The 27,743-nt window shown below is 45.9% G+C and overlaps 1 protein-coding gene across 2 annotated transcripts; it reads right to left on the reverse strand.

Moving 5' to 3' along the window:
* Positions 1–179: 179 nt before the first annotated feature.
* LOC120642752 (anthocyanin regulatory R-S protein-like) lies at positions 180–15,785 on the reverse strand. 2 transcript variants are annotated; one of them, XM_039919325.1, is made up of 9 exons: positions 15,459–15,785; positions 15,168–15,315; positions 2,477–2,731; positions 2,216–2,312; positions 2,092–2,106; positions 1,934–1,990; positions 1,145–1,816; positions 639–1,055; positions 180–523 (listed from the first exon to the last, which is right to left on the reverse strand). In XM_039919325.1, the coding sequence occupies exons 2-9, from the start codon at positions 15,299–15,301 to the stop codon at positions 455–457; spliced, it is 1,716 nt and encodes a 571-aa protein (XP_039775259.1). In that variant the 5' UTR covers positions 15,302–15,315; positions 15,459–15,785; the 3' UTR covers positions 180–454. The 2 variants fall into 2 exon arrangements, with proteins under 2 accessions (XP_039775259.1, XP_039775258.1); XM_039919324.1 differs by having other exon boundaries at positions 15,424–15,785.
* Between the last annotated feature and the right edge of the window lie 11,958 nt (positions 15,786–27,743).

Below are 27,743 nucleotides of genomic sequence, written 5' to 3' on the forward strand. Positions count from 1 at the left end.
TTATAGTAATTGTTAAGACTTAAAAGTTAAATCACGATCCATGCTAACAAATTACAATCGAACAGTTCATACGTATATCTATTTTTGTTCTATGTAACTTTCTACTCGACGAAGAGTTAAGACAAAAGTAACGTTGTAGTATATGAATAATATTAGAAAAGTAATTTGACGATGTATGCTTGTACTAAGAAAAATACTTTGTACTCTGTGAAGGTTAACAAAGAGTAAGATTTTCTAATTGTTGAATATTTGCTGGCTTTGAAAAGGAAATATTTGCTATGTAGATTGCTAGTAATCGGAAATACTTGCAAGGTGGAGCTTACACTGTCATATTTGCTAGTAATGTTTTAAAAAAGAAAATAAGTGCACCGCATTTTGTAAAATAAGATTCCACAACGAACATATTCATAGAACTTCTATGTAGATTGATACCCCACATTCAGATGTTCCTTCATCACTTCCCTATAGCTTTACGCAGGGCCTCGCTGATCATCCAGGGCACAACGGCAGCTGAGCTGGCAAACTGCAGAAACTCAACAGAAACTAACAGCATCAGTAAAACAAACTCGAACCAACAAATTAACGGTGAGCTTAATGCTAACCAGAGCTGCATTGCAATTTCCATGTCTTAATGATACCTGAGCTCGTATCTTCAGCCCCATGAATCCATCTGGTGCCGATGCCTGAACCGAGAGAACGTCCAAATGGAAGCTCTTGATGGCATCGAACACTCGCGTCATGAGCAGCTCCTCCCACCGGCACTGCACCTCCAGGAGCACGTCCTTGTCCGAGACGGTGACGGTGACATTGCTCGTGCCGTCCTTGGAGGGGCCCCATGGTTGCTCCCTCTCCATGTCACCGCCGAGCTCCGAACCCTTCCTCTTGGATCCTGCAGAGACTTTCTTCCTGGCGATGCCATCGTCATGCCTCTTTGTAAGCCTTCTTGTTTCAGATGGGCGCGAGATGGGTTCCCTGCTGGATTCCAGCTCGTGTACCCTTCGCTGAAGCTCCTTCAGGTAGGCTATCGTTTCGGCAAGGATGGATGCTTTGTTCACCTGCAATAATAATCATAAAGTTCAGAATGTAATTTTTTGAAACGAAGATCAGAATGTTACAAGTCCTAGGAGGATTACATGTGGGTTACCTTGTTAATGGAGGGAACCAATGACTTGAGAACGAGGAACATCTCGTTGAGCTTCTCTCGCCGCTTTCTCTCCGATATGACGTGGTTCTTGATGATGCCACCTTCTTGGGTCGTCGTCGTCGTGCCTCCGCCACCGTTGTTCGCCCAAGCTCCACCGGTCACCACTTTCTTCAGCAACTTCTGCGGCTCTTCGATGACCAGCACAGCCACCTCACCGGAGTCCGACGCCGATCTCGTCCAAGCCGTAAAACTCGTCACGCGAGAGCCACCCACGGGCGTGCTTGAGATGGCGGCATCGTTAGTAGAAGCCCCCGCCGCCGGCTGCGGCGAAGAAACCGGCGAAGAGGGGACTTGGAAAGACCCGTCCATGATCCAGCTATCCTCGAGTGGCTGCACGTCCATTTCCTCGCAGAGGCTGTAGAATTCGTCGATTTCCTTGGTGATGTGCTCGAGAGTTGCATTTGACAGGCTCTCCGATTCGTCCAGCTCCTGCCCACCGGCGATCATCGTTTCCATGGCATTGTGATCGAGGTCCTCCAACACAATAATGTCGGCGGCCTTGCCGGTTTCGTTTGCTGCCGGGCTGGAGCTCGGCTCCTCCGAGCATGCCGGGAACTGCATCTCCCAGAAAGATGCAGTGGCTCGGCTTACCAAGTCTGGGTCCTCCACCACCTGACAATGCAATAAAAAAAAATTCTCGGTGAGGAGCTGAGGCTATTTTATTGTCAATTCAATAACAATTCGTCATTCAGGCAGTGTGTATGTGGGCCATGTTGCCAATGAACATACCGGATCAGTTGTGCCCAGCTCAAGAACGCCACTCATAAGCGGGATGCAGACAATTGTCTACAGAAAATACGACACAAGATGCAGTACTTATAATTAGAAAAAACTGTCTGAAAGTGACACTGCTTATGTCGAATTGAAGCATGAACGAAGAACCTTACCTGAATGGACGCTCCCTGCTCGAACCGGCCGGTGAGGTCACATGCGCAAACAAAGATTGCGAGCGGGTTAATCACGAACATGAAGGGAAGACAGTAGACAGAAACAGAGAATGCAGAGACATACCTTCGCCAGGAGCGCGCGGGGGAAGGCTTTGCTGTCGGCGTGTTGAGCGTTGCACAGCCAGACGTGTTCGTTGCTGGCGAAGCTCCTGCCCGGCAACCTTTGGCAGCAGGCAGCAGCACGCATGCACCCCCGATCGGATGCCAAGCACCGAAACAAGCCGTGGCGAGAAGTGAAAAACGTGAAGTAGTAATTGATTATCTAGGCTTTGTTGGAATTAATATAATCGAGCAGTAATTTATTGATTAATGATTAATTAAGTACCCTTGGCCAGGACGGAAGGCGTAGGTCATGCAGACGACGTAGTACCACTCGGTGTCGCCGAGGTCCTCCAGCGACAGCGACGCCACCGGCCGCGCGGCGCGGCGGTCGCAGTCGCCGGAGAGGAGGGCCTCGTAGAGCTCCCGCAGCTGCTCGCTTCTCTGCATGACGAGCTGCTCGGCTGTCAGCTCCGCCGAGTTGGCGATCTTCCTCGTCTTCACCTCGCCGTTGTAGAACCCGTCCGTCCACGTCAGGATTCTGGAACCAATTTTTTTTTTTTCGAGAGAGAGAGCCAGAGGGAACTTTAATGCGAGACGTACAGCTGTCAACTTTAGGTTTGTACTACTAGACAACAAAGTTTCTTTAAGGGAAAAATCCACTTTAAATCTTCCAACTATCATGAAAGTCAAATTTTCAACCTACAATTGCAACACGCGACAACCGGACACCGGAGGTCATCCCATTAATTGTTGAAACTGGATAAATTTTGTCCCTTAGGTGGTTTCAAAAATAGTTTTCCATTTTGTGGAAGTTTAAAAATTCCAATTTAAATTTAAAAACTTATTAACAATTATCTTGAATTAGAAAAATATGAAACTATTATCAAAATTTTCCTGAAAATGTAACATAAATGTTGGAAATCTATCTATCAGTTATTTGGATCCAATTTATCCTTATTCATAGTTTTTGTTTGTACGTGCACATATTATTTTTGAACAAATAAGATTCGAAAACTCAAAAAAAGAGCACCAACGGTTAGCTTATATTTTTAGGAAAAGTGGCACAAGTTTTATATTTTCTGATTTAAAATAAATTAGTTCTAGATTTTTAGTTTGTGAGGAATGTTGAGTACTCTATCCTGCTTGTGATGAGTGAATTGTCAACCGTGCGGTGTGATCGTGCGCTTGGTCTTTGGATTGCAGGTACACGGGCGTCGAGTGTCGACGGGGAGCTGCCGTGGAGGTGCTGTGGCCGATGGACCGTGCGGTGGACGGCGGTGAAGGGCAGCCGGGACCGGAGCTCGGACCGGGCGGCAGCTGTGGCGTCCACTCCTGGATCGAGGGCGCAAGCAGCGACGCAAGGCGGGTTTCTTGGTTTGCGCCACAAAACCAAGGAGGCGGACGACGGTTGAAGACGCCAAGTCGTGGAGGCACGGGCGTCGGTCTCGGGATCGACGGAGGCGACGGGCGTCGACGGCGTCTAGGGCCTCGCTGCGGGCGAGGAGGTGACGGGCGTCGGGCGGCGTCTAGGGCCGTAAGAAGGCCGAGGCGGGAACGGCGTCTAGGGCCACGGCGCGGAGGCGGGAATCTTTCCGCGCGTGAGGTTTTGGCGGTTTTCTCAAAACCGGCCGCCTACCCGGGTTTCGCAGACCCTCCAAAACCGCGGACTGGATCTTCATCAAGACGGCGGCATCGCGGAGAAGACTTCGTCTCGAAGAAAGAACCTCGGCCGTCGGATGAGATCGTGTACAGGGGGTGCTGCAGGCCAACCGGTCTGACCGGTCCCTGGCACCGGTCTGACCGGTCTGACCAGTCCAGCGTACCGGTCTGACCGGTCCCGCGGGTATAAATACCCCTTCACTTGTGTTAGGTTAATTGCGGCTTTTGTAACTCGTCCGTGGATTGTTCTCTCTCCCAGGCCGCCGCCCCTGTGTTCATCTCCCTCTGTTCTTCTCTTTATAATAGATTTGGTTGATGGATTTGTGAAACCTTGTGTGGAATTGATTGGAAAGGAGGCCCTAACCTCCTAGTGCCCTCTAGGCTTTTTGAATCAATTCCATCTCCTCGTTTTGTGCCCTTGTGTGATGGTTTTCGATTTCGTTTTTGGTGCACTTGATTGCGAGGAGGCTACGAGTTCGTTGCTGTGATTCCCGTGCTTCTAACTCTGTCCTAAACCCTCTGAAATCACGAGCTTTTCGAATTGAAGATTTTGAGTATTTGAGAAAACCCCAATGACTTTTGATCTCCCTCATAATTCTCAAGATTCGTTGATCCTTGGGACGAGATCTTTTGGGGATATGTTCACGGGGTAGGGGCGAAGCAATCTCCCAAGTTTCGTCGATTTTCATGGTCGTTTGATCGAGATTTATCGTTTGAATCTAAGTTTTTCGGGGTTTTCTGGGTGCCACAGGTCAGACCGGTAGGCAAGACCGGTCAGACCGGTCTGCTAGTTTGTGAACAGCTGTGACCGGTCAGACCGGTCCTGTGCACCGGTCAGACTGGTCCAGGCAGATCAGCTCTGCAGTTTTTCCGTTTCGCTTCCGATTTGCTTCGGGTTTCGCTCACTCATTCGAGGCCTTTTGTGTTGGTTTAGCTTTTCAATAGCTACTCCAAACTTTGGTCAGAACGCTTTAGGGCTTGGGCGATTTTGGGACATAGGTCGACGATTCGAATTTCGAAGAAATTTTGATTGGCTCCCATTCACCCCCCTCTGGTCGCCGGCTTCGGTCCTTCAATTGGTATCAGAGCTCGGTTGAGGTTTTCAGTACCTTAACCAGTTCGAAAACCACTCGGCGACCATGGCGAGTCTTGGTAAGATCCCGGTGTTTTCCGGCGAGGACTATGCCTACTGGAAGGTTCGCATGAGAGCCTTCTTGCAGAGCATGGGAGCCGATGTCTGGGAGATTACCACGAACCAGCTTTACGAGGTGCTTGCTGTTCGGACCACACCTCTTCAGGTGACCCAGCACGAGGCTAACGCCAAGGCCGTCAATTCCTTGTTCGCTGGCGTTTCTCGTGCGGAGTTCTCACGCGTACAGGGTTTTCAGGAAGCCCACAAGATTTGGACATGCCTTGAGAACTACCACGAGGGTACACCTCAGGTGAAGGCCAGACTGTTCGAGACTCACCGGCGTGAGTACGAGAACTTCACACAAGAGCCAGGTGAGAGCATTGACCTGATGTTCAGTCGTTTTCAGTCGATTGTGAACAAGGTCAATGCGAACAGATCTGCTGGTGCCCTTGAGTACACAGAGCACGAGAAGGCTCTCAAGTTGCTCTACGCACTTGACCTCTCTGTGTGGGATCTCAAGGTGAACACGATCATTGAGTCTGCAGGCTATGAGACTCTGACCGTGAACGAGCTTTTCAGCAAGCTCAAGGCCACGGAGGTGGATAACCAGACACGAGCCAAGCTCAATGGTGCCCCTCCTTCCAAGAGCATCGCTCTTGTGACTGGCCCAGGTGGATCGAGCTCTAACGCTAACCCTGCTCTTGGCTTTTCTCTTGCCTCTTTGCCTTCTGTTTCAGATGAGCAGCTGGAGACGCTGGGCGACGACGACTTGTGCCTCCTCATCAGCAAGTTCCAGCGCGACTACCACAACAGACAGAGGAAGAAGAACCCCGGGTGCTACAACTGTGGCGATCTGAACCACTTCATCGCCGATTGCCCCAAGAAGTCCGGCGGTGGCCAGAACAACTCCTTCGACTACTACCGCCACCGCGACCGCGACGAGGGAGGCTCCAACAAGGAGCGTCGGCGTCACAAGCACCGCAGTCGTGACCGGGGAGGACGCTTCGACAAGTAGTCGCTCAAGAAGCGCTTCTAGTACAAGGCCAAGAAGCGGGAGAAGGCCTTCCTGGCGCAGCTCAGCGACCTCGACAAGAGCTCCGACACCGACCGCTCTTCTTCACCGACCTCCGACAACGATGACAAGAAGAAGAAGAAGAAGCGGGACAAGGAAGCCACCGGCTTCATCGGCCTTTGCTTGGCGGCCGGTCGGTGCAAGAGCTTCTGCACCATGGCGGGTGAAGCCGATGGTGCTCATGCGTCTTCAGGTGGACATGCTACACCGACGCACTCCGGCTCTTCTCCTGGATCTGAGAGTGATTCAGAGGTAAACTCCACGATTGACCTGCTTGATACAGAGGTTAGGGAGTTGTATGCCGCTCTTGACAACCAGAAGAGGCTGCTTAAGGAAGCAGCTAGAGAGCGTAGAAAGCTTAGGGCTGAGCTGGCTTGTGCTAGGGAGAAATCTAGTGAGGATGAGTGCGCTGGCTGCATATCTCACATGAACGATCTTGTTGCTCTCCGTGCCAAGCATGATGAGAACATCGCGAACTTAGATGTTGCTAAGATTTCGCTTGCTGACGTATCTCATGAGCTCGCTAAGGCCAAGCATGAACTAGAACTAGTTAAGGATGCTCCTATTGTTAGCGATGTGCTTGAATGTGAGGAGTGTCCTATCTTTAAGTCCGATCTAGCCTCGTTGCAGTCCAAGTTTGCTACTGTTGTGTGCGAGCTAGAGGAGATGAAGTCTAGGCCAGTTTTGCTTGGCGCTTGTAAGCTTTGTCCCACGCTTAGGTCGGAGCTAGAGGAGAAGAACGCCTTGATCAAGTCTTTTGGAAAGACTAAGGTCGTAGAGTCTAGCCCAACTATTGACTGCTCTGTTTGCCCTGGTTTGATCTCTGATTTGCATAATCTTGCGGTAGAGAAAGCCAATCTGGAGAATGAGAATACCTATCTTAGGGCGATTCTGAGTTGGGTTTCTAGCAGTGAGCCGCAGTTGGGCATGATGATTAAGCAGTTCAAGCGTGGTGATGAGTTTGGGGTCGGTTACACATACACGAAGTCAGACTTCGACAGGTTGTATGGTAAGATTGGCAAGGCTGCTGGAAATACTGCTAGCACGAGCACGCAGCCTTCGCTTGTTGACCCCGCGGATGGTGTGCTTAAAGAACCACCGAAAGCACCTCCGCAGAAGCAGGTTTGGGTTCCAAAGCCCAATGAGCTGAGGAACTCCCTCGACACGCTCCCTGTTGCCACAGCCCAGGTTGCCCAGAAGAAGAGGGCTGCTCCTCCCCGTCCGCAGGTTAGGCCTCCACCTCCCAAGCGTGAGGTGAGGTATCACTGCGAGTTCTGTGACAGGGAAGGTCACCTGGAGGAGTTTTGCTTCAGGAGGAAGCGGGCTGTGAGGAGAGATCAGGAGAGACGGAACGCGGACATGTACTCTGCTCGGGTGCATGGTCCTTCTCGGCGTGATGGTAGGCAAGATGCTAGGGCGCGCCGTGTAGGTGGAGGTCAGGGAGACGGTGGTGGTTACCGTGCTCCAGCGGGTGGTCGCTTTGCCGGCCGTGCTCCTGGTCGTTTTCAGTACGGCTATGGACCACGGGACCGAGGCTTTGGAGGAGGTTTTGAGGCTCCACGCTTTCCTCGCGGTGGTGTTCGTCAGTCACGCGGTAGACGGGACGGGGGATACGCTTTGTCTGGTTTTGCTAACCCTTCTGTAGAGCAAATGGCTCGACACTAGTTTGCTTCTCACTTTGCTAACCCCAGTGTTGAGACATTTGCTCACCATTTGTCTCACTACTGATGTGCAGGTCGGAGGCTTGAAGAACAGGTGGATCATGGACTCCGGTTGTTCGCGCCACATGACCGGGAATGACAAATGGTTCTCCAGCCTCACCCCGATGCGCTCAAAGGAGTACATTGTGTTCGGGGATAATGGAAGAGGAAAGGTACGTGGACTTGGCGCTGTTCGTGTTTCTGATCGCTTTACCTTGGGAGAAGTTGCTTTGGTTTCGAATCGTGATTTTAATTTGCTCTCTGTCTCGCAACTTCTTGATAAGGGGTTTGAGGTTCGCTTCAAGGAGGGCTGTTCGCGTGTTTTGGATTCCAGTGGAGATTTGGTTTGCCGGATTACACCTCGCGATCGGGTTTTCTTGGTTGATTTCTCTGGAACTCCTTTTGGCCCTTCTCATTGCTTGATGGCTGGTCCTTCTTCTGATCTGTGGAAGTGGCATAGGAGACTTGGACATTTGAGCTTTGACTTGTTGTCGAGACTGAGCTCACTTGGCCTGATCCGAGGATTGCCCAAATTAAAGTTTGAAAAGGACCTTGTTTGCCATCCGTGTCGCCACGGGAAGATGATTGTCACTTCACATTCGCCTGTTAATCAGGTGATGACCTCTCACCCTGGAGAGTTGCTACACATGGACACAGTTGGTCCTTCTAGGGTGATGTCTGTTGGTGGGAAGTGGTATGTGCTTGTGATTGTGGACGACTTTTATCGGTATTCTTGGGTCTTTTTCATGAGAACCAAGGATGAGACTTTCGAGTTTGTTTGAGACTTGATCTTGAGGTTGAAAAACGAGTTACCCCAGGCCATGAGAGCGATCCGCAGTGACAATGGCACAGAATTCAAAAACGCTCGTTTTGACGCCTTTTGCAGTGATCAAGGGCTTGAATACCAGTATTCTTCTCCCAACACTCCACAGCAGAATGGAGTTGTAGAGCGGAAGAATCGGACGCTGGTTGAGATGGCGAGGACGATGCTCGATGAGCATAGGACTCCTCGCAAATACTGGGCTGATGCGGTTAACACCGCTTGTTACGTGTCCAACCGCATTTTCTTGCGTGCCTTCATGCACAGGACTTCTTATGAGTTGCGGTTTGGACACCAGCCCCGTGTTGACCATCTCAGAGTTTTCGGTTGCCGGTGCTTTGTGCTGAAAGATGGAAATCTTGATAAGTTTGAGTCTCGCTCGTCTGACGGTATTTTTCTCAGTTATGCTTCTCACTCTAGAGCGTACCGTGTGTTGATTATTGATACTAACATTGTCAGAGAGACTTGTGAAGTCACTTTCGACGAGACTGCACCGTGCAATTCTTCTGTCTTTGAAGTTGCAGGAGATGATGAGCTCGGCACCTCCATCTTTGAAGATGAGGAGGAAGAAGCTGCAGATGGCGAGGCTGAGGCTACCACGCGTGCTGTGGACCCAGCCATCTCTGCCACGAGCTCGGATGATGACGACGGCCCCGATCCGACCACGTCTACTTCCCGGGGGCTGATCGAGGAGGTGACTCAGGCTTCACCAGCTGCACCTGAGGAGGCACCAGATTTGGTTGAGGAGGAGGCGACTTCGACACGGGAAGCACCGCGACACATTCAGCGTTGCCATCCCCCTCAACAGATGCTAGGTGATCTCAACGAGCGAGTCACCAGGTCCAAGGTAACAAGTATCGCTGGCTTTGCACATTCAGCGTTTGTTGCCTCTTTTGAGCCCAAAGATATTGGACACGCTCTTTCTGATTCTAATTGGGTCAATACCATGCATGAGGAACTTGAAAATTTTGAAAGAAACCAAGTTTGGGTCTTAGTCGAGCCTCCACCTGCTTATAATCCCATCGGAACGAAGTGGGTTTTCAAAAACAAGCAGGGTGAGGATGGTTTGGTTGTTCGAAACAAGGCTCATCTTGTTGTCCAGGGGTTTTGCCAAAAAGAGGGTATTGATTTTGAGGAAACTTTTGCCCCTGTTGCTCGTTTGGAAGCTATTCGAATCTTTCTTGCATTTGCTGCTTCCAAGAGTTTTAAGGTTTTCCAAATTGATGTTAAATCTGCCTTCCTGAATCACTTTATCGAAGAAGAGGTTTATGTGAAGCAACCCCCTGGTTTCGAAAATCCCAAGTTTCCAAACCGTGTTTATAAACTTCAGAAAGCTCTTTACGGTTTGAAACAGGCACCTAGAGCTTGGTATGATAGATTGAAAACCTTTCTGCTGGCTCAGGGCTTTAAAATGGGATGTGTTGATAAAACTTTGTTCCTCATGCGATCTGGCACTGATTTTCTTTTAGTTCAGATATACGTGGATGATATTATCTTTGGTGGCTCTTCTCACGCTCTTGTCTCCAAGTTTTCTGAGCAGATGTCCAGGGAGTTCGAGATGAGCATGATGGGTGAGCTGCAGTTCTTCCTCGGGCTGCAGATCAAGCAAACTCCTCATAGCACTTTTGTCCATCAAGCCAAGCACACTAGAGACTTGCTGCGGAAGTTCGACATGAGTGACTTGTCTCCTCAGCCGACTCCGATCAGCACTTCGACGGCGCTTGATGAGGACTTGGACAGCGAGGCGGTGGACCAGAAGGAGTACAGGAGCATGATTGGCTCGCTCCTGTACCTGACGGCGACGCGACCGGACATCCAGTTCGGCGTCTTCCTTTGTGCGCGCTATCAGGCTTCGCCACGCACCTCCCACAGGCAGGTGGTGAAACGCATCTTCAGGTATCTGAAATTCACCCCTGAATTTGGTCTTTGGTATTCTGCAGATTCCTCTCTGGTTTTGGTGGGCTTTTCTGATGCCGATTTCGGTGGGTGTCGGTTAGATCGCAAGTCGACATCCGGCACTTGTCAATTTCTCGGTACATCTTTGGTGTCTTGGTCCTCTCGCAAGCAGGCTAGTGTAGCGCTTTCTTCCACAGAAGCTGAGTATGTTGCCGCTGCTAGCTGCTGCTCCCAGATACTTTGGATGAAACAAACCTTGCAGGATTATGGCTTGAGTTTCGATAGGGTTCCCATCTTTGTAGACAACATGTCAGCCATTAGCATTGCAAAGAACCCTGTCCTACACTCCAGAACCAAGCACATAGACATCCGATTCCATTTCCTGCGAGACAACCATGAGAGAGGACACATAGACCTGATCCATGTCCCTTCAGAGAGGCAAACTGCAGATATTCTCACCAAGCCGCTTGAGCAGGACACTTTTGCTCTCTTGCGAGGGGAGCTTGGGGTTTGTTACCCCTTTTGATTGCTGACTTTTCTTTGGTTAGCTTTGTAGATTTTATTTGCTTCTCTTTGTTTTCTAGGTTTGGTAGTTGCATTGTGCATATGCATTGTACATGTTTGCATTTTGCATTGTCTCACTTGCACTAGCATTCTTGTATACATTGCTATGATCTTCTAGTGCCTGCTAGTGTGAGTTGATAAACTTGATCATGTATAGCTTGCTCCATTGTGTATATGACATCATCTGAGTTAAGCTATTTTGATTTGAAAATCTGAAAACATGATCACCCTGTTTTGGCTACTAGCATGTTAGGGCGTGTTGATGTGCTTTGCTATCTTATTCATGCTAGTGTGCCTTTTCGTTCAGCAATTCATACTTGAAATAATCTAAATCTAATAAAATTGCTTGAACTATTCTTGAAATGGATTGAAAAGATCCAGGTGGGATTGCTTGTCGCACTGATCGAGCTTTCGGGACGGCTCACTTTGCACTTGTGAGAACCCGGGCAAGGCTGTGCATGACTGAAACGAGTGCTTTAAGCTTCTGATTGTCTTTTGGCATAGGCTTGGCCTCGTCGCTAAGTGAAGCATGACAAGCTTTCAACCCCTGGCATTAAGAATTGCTTGATATAAAATTGATTGAAAAATGAATGTTAACAACTTGTCTTTGGCTGAGTTTGGATCACCTATATGAGTATGATTAGCATTGCTTTCCATTCTCTACTTGTTAGTGCTAGATCATGGGTGATGCTTTTATTTCTCCTAAACTGAACTTGCCTAGCTCTAGACTGATTTGATATACTCTGTTGAGCTAGATGCAGGTCTTGTTTATGGATGCACACGTGCTTGTGGCTAGATGTTGCTCATATCATTGTATCCCTGAATGCTTTCACTTACACCTCCTGCATTGCATTCATTGCATAGCATCTGTTCAGGGGGAGTCTCAGCTTCAGGGGGAGCTTTAGGTCTTTTTAGGCTTGATGTGTGCATGTGCCAACAAGGGGGAGAATTTTGAGAGAAGTGATCGAAAAAGGGGGAACTTGTTTGATTTTTGAAAGATTTGTTGTGCACAGGGCTTTGAGAGTGCATCATTTTGGGAGAGTTGCACTTGTGAGAGGGAAAAGCTTTGCTTTGGGAGTTTCTGATTTGCTCTTGGCTCCTGGTTTTCCTGGTTTTCCCTCTGCTTCTTGCATGACTGCGTCGAGCGTTACCTCTGTCTTTGAGGAGTCATGTTTTTGCTTTTGATCGATTGCGTCGAGCCGTTGCCCTTGTCTTAGGAGATCGATCTCTGCTTGAGTAAGTGACTGTTTCTGCCTTTCTGAGCTTTTTGTCACTTGCTTGAGTTCTTCACTTCTGCTTCTTTTTATCACTTCTCTTGGTTCGTTTGTGGTGTGTTGACAATGCACTTATCAAGGGGGAGATTGAGGAATGTTGAGTACTCTATCCTGCTTGTGATGAGTGAATTGTCAACCGTGCGGTGTGATCGTGCGCTTGGTCTTTGGATTGCAGGTACACGGGCGTCGAGTGTCGACGGGGAGCTGTCGTGGAGGTGCTGTGGCCGATGGACCGTGCGGTGGATGGCGGTGAAGGGCAGCCGGGACCGGAGCTCGGACCGGGCGGCAGCTGTGGCGTCCACTCCTGGATCGAGGGCGCAAGCGGCGACGGAAGGCGGGTTTCTTGGTTTGCGCCACAAAACCAAGGAGGCGGACGGCGGTTGAAGACGCCAAGTCGTGGAGGCACAGGCGTCGGTCTCGGGATCGACGAAGGCGACGGGCGTTGACGGCGTCTAGGGCCTCACTGCGGGCGAGGAGGTGACGGGCGTCGGGCGGCGTCTAGGGCCGTCAGAAGGCCGAGGCGGGAATGGCGTCTAGGGCCACGGCGTGGATGCGGAAATCTACCCGCGCGTGAGGTTTTGGCGGTTTTCTCAAAACCGGCCACCTACCCGGGTTTCGCGGACCCTCCAAAACCGCGGACTGGATCTTCATCAAGACGGTGGCATCGCGGAGAAGACTTCGTCTCGAAGAAAGAACCTCGGCCGTCGGATGAGATCGTGTACAGAGGGTGCTGCAGGCCAACCGGTCTGACCGGTCTAACCAACCGGTCTGACCAGTCCAGCGTACAGGTCTGACCGGTCCCGCGGGTATAAATACCCCTTCACTTGTGTTAGGTTAATTGCGGCTTTTGTAACTCGTCCGTGGATTGTTCTCTCTCCCAGGCCGCCGCCCCTGTGTTCCTCTCCCTCTGTTCTTCTCTTTAGAATAGATTTGGTTGATGGATTTGTGAAACCTTGTGTGGAATTGATTGGGAAAGGAGGCCCTAACCTCCTAGTGCCCTCTGGGCTTTTTGAATCAATTCCATCTCCTCGTTTTGTGCCCTTGTGTGATGGTTTTCGATTTCGTTTTTGGTGCACTTGATTGCGAGGAGGCTACGAGTTTGTTGCTGTGATTCCCGTGCTTCTAACTCTGTCCTAAACCCTCTGAAATCACGAGCTTTTCGAATTGAAGATTTTGAGTATTTGAGAAAACCCCAATCCCTTTTGATCTCCCCCATAATTCTCAAGATTCGTTGATCCTTGGGACGAGATCTTTTGGGGATATGTTCACGGGGTAGGGGCGAAGCAATCCCCCAAGTTTCGTCGATTTTCGTGGTCGTTTGATCGAGATTCACCGTTTGAATCTAAGTTTTTCGGGGTTTTCTGGGTGCCACCGGTCAGACCGGTAGGCAAGACCGGTCAGACCGGTCTGCTAGTTCGTGAACAGCTGTGACCGGTCAGACCGGTCCTGTGCACCGGTCAGACCGGTCCAGGCAGATCAGCTCTGCAGTTTTTCCGTTTCGCTTCCGATTTGCTTCGGGTTTCGCTCGCTCGTTCGATGCCTTTTGTGTTGGTTTAGCTTTTCAATAGCTACTCCAAACTTTAGTCAGAACGCTTGAGGGCTTGGGCGATTTTGGGACATAGGTCGACGATTCGAATTTCGAAGAAATTTTGATCGGCTCCCATTCACCCCCCCTCTGGTCGCCGGCTTCGGTCCTTCAGTTTGAATCAGAAAACCACCTTTGAAATCATCCAAAGGACTACATTTGTCCAATTTTGATAGTTGGATGTCCTTTGATACTCGGTTTTGTAGTTCAGGATGAAAAGTGGACTTTTCCCTTTCTTTAATAATGGAATTTAACTAGTATGAAACAATAATTGAATCTAACAATTTATGTTTATTTTTTTATTTTAGCATGTACTCTTTGAAATATAAATATATTGCTAGAAAAAAACTGTAAAACATAATGACAGCATTTAACAAGCTCATATGCTCTTCAACCAACCAAGGTTAGCTTGGATGATTAGTGTAGTCGGTTTTATCCTTACCCAACCGATATAAAACCCCTAGATACAAAACAATTAGTCTCTACTACACCCACTTTTTTTTTCTGCTGCCAGTGGTCTCGCCGTATGTCATGTATGAGTTTTTTTTTGCTCTATTGGAGTGATTAAGCCTATATCCCTAGGTTTCTCGCCGATGTGGCGATTTATTGAATGATACACAATCTCTTTTAATTTTTAAGCAGAATGATAGGCAGCAATGTACCCGTTGACTGTGATGCGAATGTGTGGTCATCTTATCGATCTCAAGATCTACTTGTCCAGTCTCCCATAGATGTTTGTAGGTGTGAGTATGTGCTTGGTGTGACGGTTGTGCATGTATATGAGCGTACGTGTTTATTAGGGGGTTTAGGAGAACCGTGGAGCGTGTGCTTATGTGTTTGTATTGTGTTCTAATTAAAGTTTTCATGTTGATGTTGAATACTAGTTATAGAATTTTGCCAAAGAAGAACAAAATCAATAGATACTTGGGGTAATGAGTTAAGTGAAATAAAGGAAAAAAACTCAGAATGTTTAAACTTGCACATATAGCTTTAGCTCAAAATGTAGTATTGAACACCCGGAGTATTGACAGTTTGCCAGCTCTACATAACATAGATCTAGAAAGGACATGTGGGATGAAAGCTGATCCCCGTCGCTGAAAAAGGGTACCCAAAAGTAACAGAGTTTCTCAATTGGATGTAAAATTTGACAATAAGCTAGTGGATGATAACCTACATACATTCGCACTCATGCTCATGCAAATGATAGATGCGGTTGTACATGCAGCCGCCAAATATTGACTCTATTGCACACATGACACATTAATTACGTACCCTGGCTGAGTGCTTGAGATGGACCAGAAGAGAGCATAACTCCAGTTGATGCTCCTCGCGGCTGCAGCAAGCTGGTTCCTCAACTGCCTCCCCGGCGGCACTTCTTGCCGAACCAGAGAAGCTGACAGTGCCATCGCCGCAGTATTTCCTTCACGAAGAAGTCAGAAATTAAAGTGATGTTACATGCAGTAAGCGCTTACAATTTGCAAGTAACCAGCAGGCATGCATGTCTTAGTTTGTACTACTTAGCTTGTACCTGATACTGTAAGGTCTATGCTGCGAATTAAGGACCTTAATTAGCCGCACCAAGATTACAACCCGATTCTAGCTCAGTGTTATTGATCTGTGCAGATCTGCAGATTTTTCATGAAGCTATAGATTGGCCGAAGACGAAGGTAGAAGGTGTAGCAGGAAGTAGCTAGAGATGCAATGAAGCGATCAAGAAGTTGCAAAGGCGGACAAGAATGGGAGGATCTGTGTGCTAAGGGGAACGCTCACTCAGACCAAGATCATCCTCTCTCTCTCTGTGGGTGCAAGACACACGCATCGATCTATCCGAGTACACCATAAGCTAGCTAGCAATGGCGACCCCGGTCCGAATTCCCCGAGAAGTAGAAGACGGAGTGCATGCTATATAGCCTGTGTGTTTAGTTTCTCCAAACTTTCTAAATTTTCCGTCACATAGAAATCACATCGAAATATTAAATATAGCAAATGATGCAGGCATGAAATACTAAATGTGGGTAAACAAAATAACTTATTGCACAGTTTGGATGTACGTTGCGAGATGAATATTTTAAGCCTAGTTAGCCCATAGTAGGACAATATTTACCACATACAAACAAAAAGTGCTACAGTGCTTTTCAGCTTCATTTTTCGTAAACTTTTCGCATCTAAACACAGCCATAGTATGCCTGCAGATGATGTGCAAGGAATCTTGGAGTCCAAGATGGGTTTGTGCCCAGCAAGATTTGTGACCCCGCCCCATAAACCCCGTAAACGCAAAAAAAATGTCACATCGAATGTTTCGACACATGCATGGAGTACTAAAATGAAGTTTATTTACAAAACTTTTTGCATGGATGGGCTGTAAATCGCGAGACGAATCTAATGAGCCTACTTAATCTATGATTTGCAACAGCGATGCTACAGTAATCATCCGCTAATTATGGATTAATCATGGATTAATTAGCATCATTAGATTCGTCTCGCGATTTACAACCCATCTGTGCAAAAAGTTTTGTAAATAGACTTCATTTAGTACTTCAAATTAGCAAGATTTTTTCGCAAAAAAATTTTGCGTTTCAACTAAACATGGCCTAACTTCCTTTTGTTGAACAAACAAAAGGAGAGTACTAGCGAGGAGAGGCGAAAGCGTCTATAAAGACTTTCCTTCTCGCTTGGAGACACACACCCCATGTCGGCGTCACACTGTTAGGTAGCTATACTTCTCGTACAAATTTTGGCTGGAAAAATTATCTGCGCGTGTAAAGCGACGTAAACATTTGTATATTGTTTCATATTAAGACATTCAGTGGTGCTATGTAGTATTCCCTATGTTTTTATTTACATATAGTATTAGGTTTGTCTTAAGTTAAATTTTACAAAATTTTGACCAAATTTACAGAGAGAAATAATAATATTTGCAATACTAAATTTATTTCATTGGATCCACGATAAAGTATACTTTGGTAGTGCATATATTGAATAGTATAGTTGTTGCTATAGTTTTCTATAAATTTGGTTAAAACTAGCAAATTTGATTTAGGACAAACCTAATACGACATCTAAATAAAAACGGATGAAGAAGTAAGTAGTACGTTGTCCCATATATTACCATGTAATCGTTCCTGGCCAAAAAAAAAAGCGGGTAAAGGGCCCTTTTACACGAAGCAAACTAAGGAAGGGCCAACGTACAATATAATTATCAAGTATAAATAATCAATCAATCAATCTCCAATTCTCCATAAGCAGACAGTGACCAAAGAACGTCGTTGTTTATTCATCAGAATCTGAAACGTTGCACATCCCTTTTCCTTAGTTTTTACTATATATGAAGCAAATGTTAGAAACTTCTACGGAAAACCCGTTCTTTCTTTTGTTTTCACTATCTTTTTCTTTTTAAAAAAATACTAACCTCCGTTCACGGATACTTATCAACTTTGATTTTTACTTATTGCTACTTTGACCGCTATTTTTTTAAAAAATATTCAGTTAACGAGAACACTTAGAGTATCATTGTATTTTATGTCAAGAATACTTTAAATATGACACATGTTTAAAATAGTATAACAATGAATTTATGAAAAAAATTGAAAATCAAATTTTAAATAGTAAAATCAAAATTGTCAATTATTTGTGAACGGAGGTTAGTAGCGAGCTAGACTTCTCCCAGTTGCCTGTCAAAGGTGCAGGCACCATCGTCCGGCACATGCGTCGGCTTCTGGTAGCTAGCCACGACCGACGACGTCTGTCCGACACTCCCACCAGTGTCGGTGTCTTTCTGAATATGCAAGGCCAGCCCGGCCGTACGGATCGGACATGTGTGAAGCGTAATTGATCCAGGCCCGCCGCCGATCGCGTGGATCGCGTGATCGAGCACGCCTACTACGGAGCACTAGTGCACAAGCCACAAGGTAGCCTCGATCGATGATCTTCTTTGTCCGATCTTGCGCGTCCAGTTTGATTTGAGCCTGTGAGGTGAGGTGGAGGTGCAAACGGGAAAGGGGCGAAATTAGGCTATGTTTAGTTTCAAAAAAATTCTATAGTATCTACCATATCAATTTTTTAAAACATATGCATGAAATATTAAATACGGTTAGAAAAATAACTAATTACACAGTTTAACGGTAAACGACTAGACTTTCTATAGTACCTATCATATTAAATTTTTAAAATATATGTATGAAATATTAAATGTGGTTGGAAAAATAACTAATTACATAATTTAACTGTAAATGACAAGACAAATCTTTAAAATCTAATTAATCTATAATTAAATATTAATTGTTAAATAACAACAAAAGTACTATACTATTAAAATCTAAAAAATTTCACTAACTAAACGAGCTCTTAGCAGCGGGATTATTGTACGTGTAAAGGCGGCTAGCTAGCTTGAGCGCGCGGCGGGAGATCTGTCGCCGGCGACAGCTAGCACGCATGCATAGTCCCAGGCTCCCAGCCCCTGTCCGCGCAGCCATCATTTATTTATCGGCGTGCAGCAGCGGCCCGTGTCGCCAAACCCTAGTTAACGGGTAGAAGCAAGATAAGCAAGTATTACAATCGGCGGTAAAAAGGTTGGGATCGTCGTGGCGGAGAGAGAAACCAAGAGAGAAAGAGACAGACGTCTCGCCAGACGCCCGCTCAAGCCAGTTGTGCCGTGCTGTGCCGCTTTTTTATTGGCTCAATTTGCTGCGGCACCATTCAATGTCAGCGGGGACCGTACCCTCCTGCGCGAGGAGGCGCGCGCTTGCAGCCCGCTGCCGGTGGATTATAAAACCTACTCTTAAGGCTGGTTTCAACAGCGGGTCTGCAGCCCCAGCCCACAGCCACAGCCACGTCAGCGCCACGTCAGTTCTCGCCAGCCCACTCGATCCCAGCGCTCCATCAGTCAGCCTGCAGCCTCGGCCCACAGCCACATCAGCGCCACATCAGCTTCTCCATTCCAGACTTAACCATTTCAGAACACGTTGCTCTATGATTTAAATTGACACAGCAAAATGGGGAGTGAGAGGTGTGGAATGAGCTCCAACCAGCCCTCTCTATTTATAGATGAGTTGGGGACGAAATTTGTGATTTTTTGAAATTTTTTTCGATTTTTTTGGAGTCCAAGCGGTCAAAAACGGCTAATTGCAACGGCTAGCTGACGTGGCGCTGACGTGGCAGCCGTTGGCCAATCACAGAGCGCCGCGTGGCAGCCGACCGGACGCGGGGTCGGTACCGACCAGTCGGTACCAGTCGGTACCGACCGCGCGCGGCTCCAACGCCGGTCGGTACCGACCGCCCGGCCGGTCGCGCTACCGCCCCGCGCTCTCGGTTTCCGCGCTTACCGACCGGCGCGGGTCGGTAGCCGGGTCGGTACCGACCGGCGGGGTCGGTACCGACCCCGTTGGAACCAGCCTAAGCTAGTACTCAATCATCTCTCCTGCATTATATTATGCGTCCGCAATGATACTAGCGGGTACTACCTACATAATCATCATGATGTGAAGATAAAAAATAAAAAATATTATTTTATATTATTAAACACACACGCTACTCTCATAGTTTTTGGATTACGTGAAATAAAATAGCTATTTACTCGTCGCCAGTGACTATTCTATCTCCTACTTTTTATTGTTACATTTAAACAGTAACCGTCCATATATATAAGTCCATATAAGCAAAATGACTGATGTGAACATCATTAAATGAGGTTGTGTTGCTATCTACTATTTTGTCTACTAGTACTAGTGTACGTATTAAATATCACATAGACAGCTAAACAGACAATAACTGTCTAAACTGTTGTAAAGCTTCCTATTTAGTTGTTTGTGTATATTAAATAGGCAACAACTGTCTAAATTGTTGTACATGCCCTAAATAGTAGCTAACTGCAGACGCTGTAAGAGCAAGGCTAATAATACAGTCAACTGTTGGCTGTAAGGATTCTTATAATCTACCTCTCAATCAACTAGTATACTAGTTAGTACTTTATTATTAATGAAAGGCTCACATGTCCCTCTTATAAGATTTCTTGATTCTTATATCCAAACCAACTACAAGATTGCAGACCATCTCTCCTCTCTCTCCTATTTTCTCTTCTGCCTCAACATTTAATTTTTTTTAACCTGTTATAATACTTGGTGTAAGTGCCGCGCTTGATCGGAGTAGCCCTGCTTGTTCTGGTTGGAGCTGGTTTACGACTGCGTGCCCCACTACTAGCATCATCCGTGCGTGGTCATCTGCAGTAGCATTAGACTAGTAGCACTATAGTATACTATATATAGTAGCAGCCTAGCAGGGCAGCAGCGGCTTGAGGCTAGCGGTCGAGAAACCAGAGACGTGGGCCTCTCCTACGCACATGACGACCATTTGCTCTTTGCCCTCGCCTCACTGCTGGCGCAATAGCCCATGACAGCACGCACTGCACTCGAGATCCTTCTCATCGCTACGACGTACATGCCTAAATAGTATATTAAATAAGGCCCTGTTTATTTCCCTACCCATAAACCCCGTAAACAAAAAAAATCGTCACATCGAATATTTTGACACATGTATAAAATACTAAATGAAGTCTATTTACAAAACTTTTTCATAGATGTGCTGTAAATCACGAGACGAATCTAATGAGCCTACTTAATCCATGATTCGCAACAGTGATGCTACAGTAACCATCCGCTAATTATTAATTAATTATGGATTAATTAGCATCATTAGATTCGTCTCGCGATTTACAACCCATATGTGCAAAAAATTTATAAATAGACTTCATTTAGTACTTCAAATTAGTAAAATTCCAATAATTTTTTTTTGCGCGGGAACACAGAGCCTAAGCTGCTTCGCGAGTCATTTTTGGGCTCCATTCTCTTCTAGCCATTGCTGTTGTCGTTGCGACGACCACCGTGTTCGGCAGGCTGGAGCTGGAGGCTGGAGCTGGAGTGGTGTGAGAGAAAAACACTGTTACCTGGCTGGTGGCTGGAGTCTGGAGCTGGAGTAGTGAGAGAGAATTACTGTAGGGCTGGAGGCTCAATCCACCAGCCGAACACGGTGGACATTGTCAGCTGCAGCGTTGAACCAAGTCGAACAGAGCTAAGTAGTAGTTGATTTATACATTGCAGCAGTTGAACCGTGCGGGGATCTTTTTACAATCGCCCTTCGATATCCATGGGCAATAGAAAAATCAGCATCAGGCATCAAATTGTGCGGATCTCACAATTTGATTTGTACACAGTAGATAACGAACCGCAAAGTTCAGAAACGACGCGGCACTCGAGCTGCTCTTAATAAGGTCATCGGCCAGACAGAGATGGGAGACGAAGATCAGAGCCCGTCAAAAGGTTCTAACTGTAGCACTGACGTGACGTCCCCGCGGAGCACACCAGCAGCTACAGTTCCCGCTGCAGATAGCTAGTCCTGCGTTTTAATTTCGACACTGCAGGGGGGCGTCGCGTCACAACTATCGCCCTCCTTCCCTCTCTCTCTTTCCCTAACGCGAGACGGGTACGCCGCCCGAACACGTACGAGCTTTGCATTAGACTCTGTTTAGTTAGTAAAAAATTGTTAATTTTAGTACCATAGCACATTTTGTTATTACTTAATAAATAATATTTAATTATAAACTAATTAGGTTTAAAAAATTCATCTCGTACTAATTAATTAGACTATATAATTAACTATATTTAATATTTTATGTATGTGTTCGAATATTTGATGTGATGGATACTGTAGTTTTTTTTAATTAAACAGGGCCGAGATCCATCAACGAGAGGAATTAATGGAGAAACCTAACCGTATCAACGACCACGCAAGCCAGGATTATTTTTTAGGAAAAGGATAGAAAAGAAGCGAAATCGTGAACCCTTGGCTTGTTGTTGGAATTTCGCTGTTCTTGCTCTTTATTCGCGAGCGCGTCGCCGTCGACGAACAGGACAAAAACTGGCCTGTCGCCGCCGGTCATATCGGCCCGTCGACATTAGCACACGTTTCACCTTTCACGGGGGTGGTAGTTACGGCCACCGGCTCTGAGCGAGCGCACGGCGGCGACGCATCCGCATGACGCCGGCACCCGATCCGACGGCGCGGCAGGCCCGGCGGCGCCTTCCATCCAAACAACGCCGGCAAGCTCGTTGTGTCCCGCTTGCTCCAGCTCCACCAGACTACCAGAGGGATAACTGACAGACAAAACAACAAGCGGCCCTGGTCCGTGTAGATCGACGCGTAAGCATGAAGGAACATGAGGGAACTTGCAGAGACTTTTGACTTCCTGTCCGGCCGGCGTGTGCGCGCTTCAGTAACATGTCGTCACTGCATGCGTTTGATTTGCGGGGTAGGGTGAGATGAAACCGTCGCATCCTGTTTTTTTTGTTACTAGTATATATGATTCGGAGTTAGGGATGAAACCATCCTGATAGAAATAGAACAACAGTATTCCATATAGATTAGAGATAACGCCGTCCTAAAATTTTGGCTTTGCACAGAAATGTTTTCTCTGTTCGGGGCCATCCCGGTTTGGACCGGTGGCCATTTTTCCAATCGGGCAAGAAGCAGCTGTTCCCGGCCCTGTTCATCGCCATGTAGCAGGTAGTAAATGCTGATGAATCAGCAATTCAGCAGACAATTTTCTCTGTTCCTGGCATCGACTGATCGGCATCCAGTTCCTATGCTCATAAACAGCTGGGACCGTTTATTTTCCCTAGTACTCCTACTGGCATTTTATTTTCTTGTCTGAACAATAGCATTACCTTTTCAGTTGCTACATATGCATTGTACAAGGGGCCGTTTAGTTCCCGAAATTTTTTGGCCAAATTTTTTTTTGTCTCCCCTTTAAACACATGCATGAAATATTAAATATAGTTAAATAACAAAATTAATTGTACAGTTTGGAGGTACACGATGAGACGAATTTTTTGAGCCTAATTATCACGTGATTAGCCATAAGTGCTACAGTACCCCCACATGTGCTAATGATGCGATCAAAGGCCTCAAAGAGATTCGTCTCGCGGTTTCCAAGCGAGTTCTGAAATTAGTTTTTTAATTAGTGCCCGAAAAACCCTCTCAACATCTAGTCAAACAATCGATGTGACCTTTTAACAAAAAATTTTCACTAACTAAACACCCCTCAAGTCGACCGATGTTGGTTTTTTTCTTTGTTCTTCCTGCTAGTGCATCTGATGGTGCAAAAAAGCAATTATAAAAAAGAAAACTCACTACTTGTCTGAAGAACTTGAGGGATTCTTTTTTTTCGTGCGCATAATAAGGTTTTCGATCCTTAAGAAATATAAAACTCGCGGAGGCTTCAGAGTTCACCGGCCATCTAAAATGAGCATGATGTCCAGATGCAAATCAGCATGATCGGCCCTGTTTAGTTTCCAAAAAAATTTCTACAGTACCCGTCACATCAAATGTTCGAACACATACATGGAGCATTAAATGCAGTTGAAAAAATAACTAATTACACAGTCTAACTGATTGCCAAGAGATGAATCTTTTAAGTCTAATTAATTTATGATTAGACATTATTTGTCAAATAACAATAAAAATACTACGGTGTCAAAAACTCAAATATTTTCACGAACTAAAAGGGCCGAACTTGAATTTCACGCCCCAAGACTCCAGTCCAGGACCAGTTCAGAATCACAGAATGCGTATGAAAATCTGGGTGAACTGTCAATGCACTTGGCGTTGGCACTTCGATATCAATATTCAACAACACTCCTATAGAACGACAGTATGGGCTTCCTCTGCTTGTCGACGATTATAGGAGGAGCGTTTGCTTTGCAGCAATCATTCGATTTTCTCCGCGTGTTTCCCTAAAGGCACTTTGGTGTTCATCTACAGTTACCGTAGGTGTCAGGATTGAATGCAGCCTACTGCTCACGCTTCAGCCTCATCCCCTTTCGTGTTCATCTGCAGTTACAATAGCGCAGTGACCCTGAGGTACGCTTGGCTCCGTTTAGTTGGGAAAAAAAGTTTGAATAGTATCTGTTACATCGAATCTTCGGACATATATATATAGAACATTAAATGTAGTTAAAAAAATATCTAATTATAATTGATTCTGTTGACACCATTTTTTGACACGTGTCAAGAAAGGTGACATTGTGGAAAAAAGGTCGCCGATTTGAAAGAAACCAAAACGTGCATAGTGTCAGGTCTACCGATTGAGTCGTAGCCGATGGACTAGAAAAATATTCCAGGAAGATACTGATCCGCGCGGTTTGGTAATCGGCCGATGGGAGTTGCCGACGAGTCAGAAAGGAAAGGAAAAGTCTGAACTTTACGAGAATTCTGATAATTTGGTTGTAGATTTTTAGATAATTTTTTTTAAAAGTCTTTACTTTTAGGTCAAATAATATTATTGCCGTAATCGGTTAGGACTTCTTAGCATAGGCTATATATGTATCAGTTGTACGGGATTTAAAAATTTTGATACACATACAATACAACAATCCTTTGCAATTTTCTTGCAATTTACTTTTCTATCGGCGACTTTGCTATTTTCTTTTCGACGAGTTCTTTCAAGTTGATCAATGACGTCTCACATTCGAGCGACTTGATTTGCTGGTGAGTTTTCGTTTTACCGAGTAAATTTGAGCTTTAGCTACCGGACATATCACTGTGGCTTCGTTCAAATCTATTCAAAAGTTATCGAGTTTATCTAGGCTTTGATCTCGGGCGTATCGCTATTTTCTCGTCTAGATTTATTCACAATTTATCGATATCGGCTAGATTTGTAGGTTTTTTTCTATGTTTTTGACCATTATCACATCTATACACTTAGAAATATATTAGATCGGATATAGAATTTGCAATAATATTCTGTACACAAAGACCGGTTTAGATTTGTTTCGAGGTTTATCAAGCAACATCATCTAAGTTATACATTCGTAGTTTAGATCTTGCTACATACGTGCAATCGGCTCCCGTAAGCTGATTTTGTTGTTTTCCGCATCGGCTGAACCTGCCGACGCGCTCATTTATTCCGCATCTGCATTTAAATATACTTTTGTCATTTTTCCTTTTGACAGAGCTTTCCGATACGCTTGTGTGAGAGACATTCGGAATTCCAGCCGATACGCTCTCGAATTTAATATGAATTTATTCCTTGTCAATTGCAGGTCAAATTGACTGGCACATTTGACTGACTTTCCGGAGCTTGGCGAACACTTGCCCTCGAATTCTAATGTGTTGATTTTTCTATCAACGCATCTTTTGGCAGGCCCAGTGGGACCAGAAGCTTCAACATGACAATAATTGGTGAAGTTGATGAAGGCAATTACGTCCCCGTTGAAGAAGACAAACTCAAAGAAAATCAAAAGAAGGAATATCTTGAGGCTGTAGAGAAATACAAATGTGAATGTCTCAAGTCATACAGCACCACTAGATCTGGTGACGTGATCAAGAAATTTGATTTTCCATCCTTCCTGCCATTGACAGAGACACAGCGTGAAAACAAGATGACATATACAATCTACGAAGCTGTGGGGCAAGCCTTCGTCAAGAGTGCCACAGTCATGGGTAATACAGTGCACAATGCAGTGGTCAAGACCTTTGCGGAAGGCACTTTCCCAGGCTGTGTGGGTCCATGCTATATACAGCCGGATCAAATGAACTTTGTTGCTCTAGAAGAGGCTATGGCAGTGGCTGTTGGTATTTCTTAACGTTCACAGATAAGATCCGCAAACTCACGGAAGATACCGTTGTAACACTTCATCCGGAGAGTATTCAGGATATCGTAATTTCACAGGAAAACGGAGGTGCGCTGGTCTTCTAGCTAGAGTAACCCAGGAGAACGAGAAGTAGGAGAGCTTCGGGTAGTGTGGTTTATCTAAAGATAAGAATCAAGGTAAGATAGACTTAGATTTGTCACTCGTTTACTTCGGGCACCGGCTTGACCCAGGTATGTTAGGGCCCTCTGGCTTGTTGCTCTATGCCGTACCCGAACAGGGGGGAGTGCACTAACCACGAAGCAGCTTCGTAGCGGGCCAACGGGGCTGTCACCACCCGCGGTCTACTCCACAATATTGTGGAGCACGAGGCAAATAAAGGTAATCTAGAACCTAAACACCATGCTTAAGGCTTCAATTACTTACTCTAGCGTTGCGCAGGGTTTACCCGTCTTTATCAGGGGCCCTCTACTAGAGTATCCGTTACGAGAACGGACGATGAACCCATAAATGAAAGAATAACTTAAGAATACTTAAACCAAGAACTTAACAGAAGATGAACTCCAGATACTTACTCAAATGCTCGTATCCGTCGAAGTACAAGATGAAGAGAGACCGACACATCCGGCTCTTCTCCGATCTTCCACCTCGCACACTCCCTACTCTAATGATACAAGTGGAGCACTACTACTACTTTTCCTCCTTGTGTATGAGAATGAGAAAGAATGGATCCATTGAGAGGGTGTGTGGAGGCCCTTATATAGTGTGAAGAGGTCGGTTTCTGGTTGAGATAAGCACGGGAATGTTGATAATCGACGTTGGGATGGCGGTGGCGACCTTCCTTCCAAGGTTGAGGGGGCCAGGAACCCATCCAGGTTCGGCCGAACCAGGGTTTCGGCTGCCCCACCTGGCCACCTTTCCCTGCCGCCTTTGGATGAGTGACTGCTAGGTGGGCCCTCTTGAGTATTACATCGGTGACGGGGCTTTGTTCATAGGTTTTCTCTGACTTGTGGGCCCTTCTTTGTAAGTGTGACGCGGGATTAGATATTCTGTGCATTTGTGTCGCGTCTTTTATATGTTTTGGTCTTATTACATGTATGGGTGCCTGTAGTCCAAGAATCACCAAAACTTGTGGAAATGGTTAGCAATAAGCCCTATATCTAAGTTTGGTGATTATTAACAAGAAAAGCTCCAGGAGTTGACGGTTGATTTTAGCACTTAAGGACCGTCAACAACACTCCCACACTTAGCCCCTTGCTCGTCCTCGAGTAAAGTTTCAAGGACTAAGGTGGATGCCACTCCTTGAACATAACCTGCATACAAGTTATTCCAAACTTCTTTCGGTTTCTGTGAACTTTTGAGTGGCTACCATGCTTTCTTGGATAATTGAAGAACGGAATGAAACAGACTTCAGGTTCCTAACTCTTCCCGCTCAGAAACTTAGGTTTTTATATTTTTGAAAACAAAAGCATAGTCTTGCTCCTCAAATTATTCTCTTGAATCACTCTTTTTTTTTCTTCAGATCCTCACCAAGGTAAAGTTGTTGCCTTCTTTTCTCCTACCATCTAATCAGGCTTATGTGGAGCTTAGGGTGAGAGCAAAGAGGCATGTTTGCTTTGCTTATATTGTTATGTCAAAAACAAGATCCAAGCAAAAATGAGGCATACAATCTGATCAAAAGGTGCAAGTGTGTGGAATATTTTTGGTGGATAGTGGATGAACTCCTTTGCATGATTTATCTCTCTCCCTGTATTTTTTTCTTGGACATGGGCTATATTTTTTTTCTTCTCTTCACTTTTTCTTTCAACATGTCTTGTGGACATGTGACATACCTTTTTTGGGTATGCATCTTTTCTCTTTCCTTAGCACTCTTTTTTTTGTCATGCATTTTGGGCATGTGGCATACCTTCTTTGGGTATGCATCTGTTATGCTTGCTATCTTCCAGTGGTAGAAGTATAGCATGTGAGTGCATGTGTACGTGATCTTGATCATGAGAGTATGACAAGCCTCTAACAAGGGTCAAAGAATTAGACAAAACTCAAAGCAAAGTCAAACTGCATATGAAGGTTTGAGCATGAAAGTGTAATTTTGGCTTTGGTAGGAATATATGTAATTTGAGGAGACAAGCGATTGCGCTTTTTTATATATATTTTTGAAAAGAAATCCCAAGTACTTTGCAATGAAGAGTATGGTTCCATTCATCCAATC

This window comes from Panicum virgatum, chromosome 7K (assembly GCF_016808335.1).
Source record: "Panicum virgatum strain AP13 chromosome 7K, P.virgatum_v5, whole genome shotgun sequence".
NCBI lineage: Eukaryota > Viridiplantae > Streptophyta > Magnoliopsida > Poales > Poaceae > Panicum > Panicum virgatum.

Bases quoted from the DNA above. Each gene is read 5' to 3' on its own strand.
- LOC120642752 (XM_039919325.1), bottom strand. From the start codon at position 15,301: ATGGCACTGTCAGCTTCTCTGGTTCGGCAAGAAGTGCCGCCGGGGAGG. The intron at 1,817-1,933 runs GTATGTTCATTG...TTGCATTGTCAG, and splicing joins AGCTGGGCACAACTGATCCG to GTGGTGGAGGACCCAGACTT. The intron at 524-638 runs GTATCATTAAGA...GAGTTTCTGCAG, and splicing joins GGCTGAAGATACGAGCTCAG to TTTGCCAGCTCAGCTGCCGT.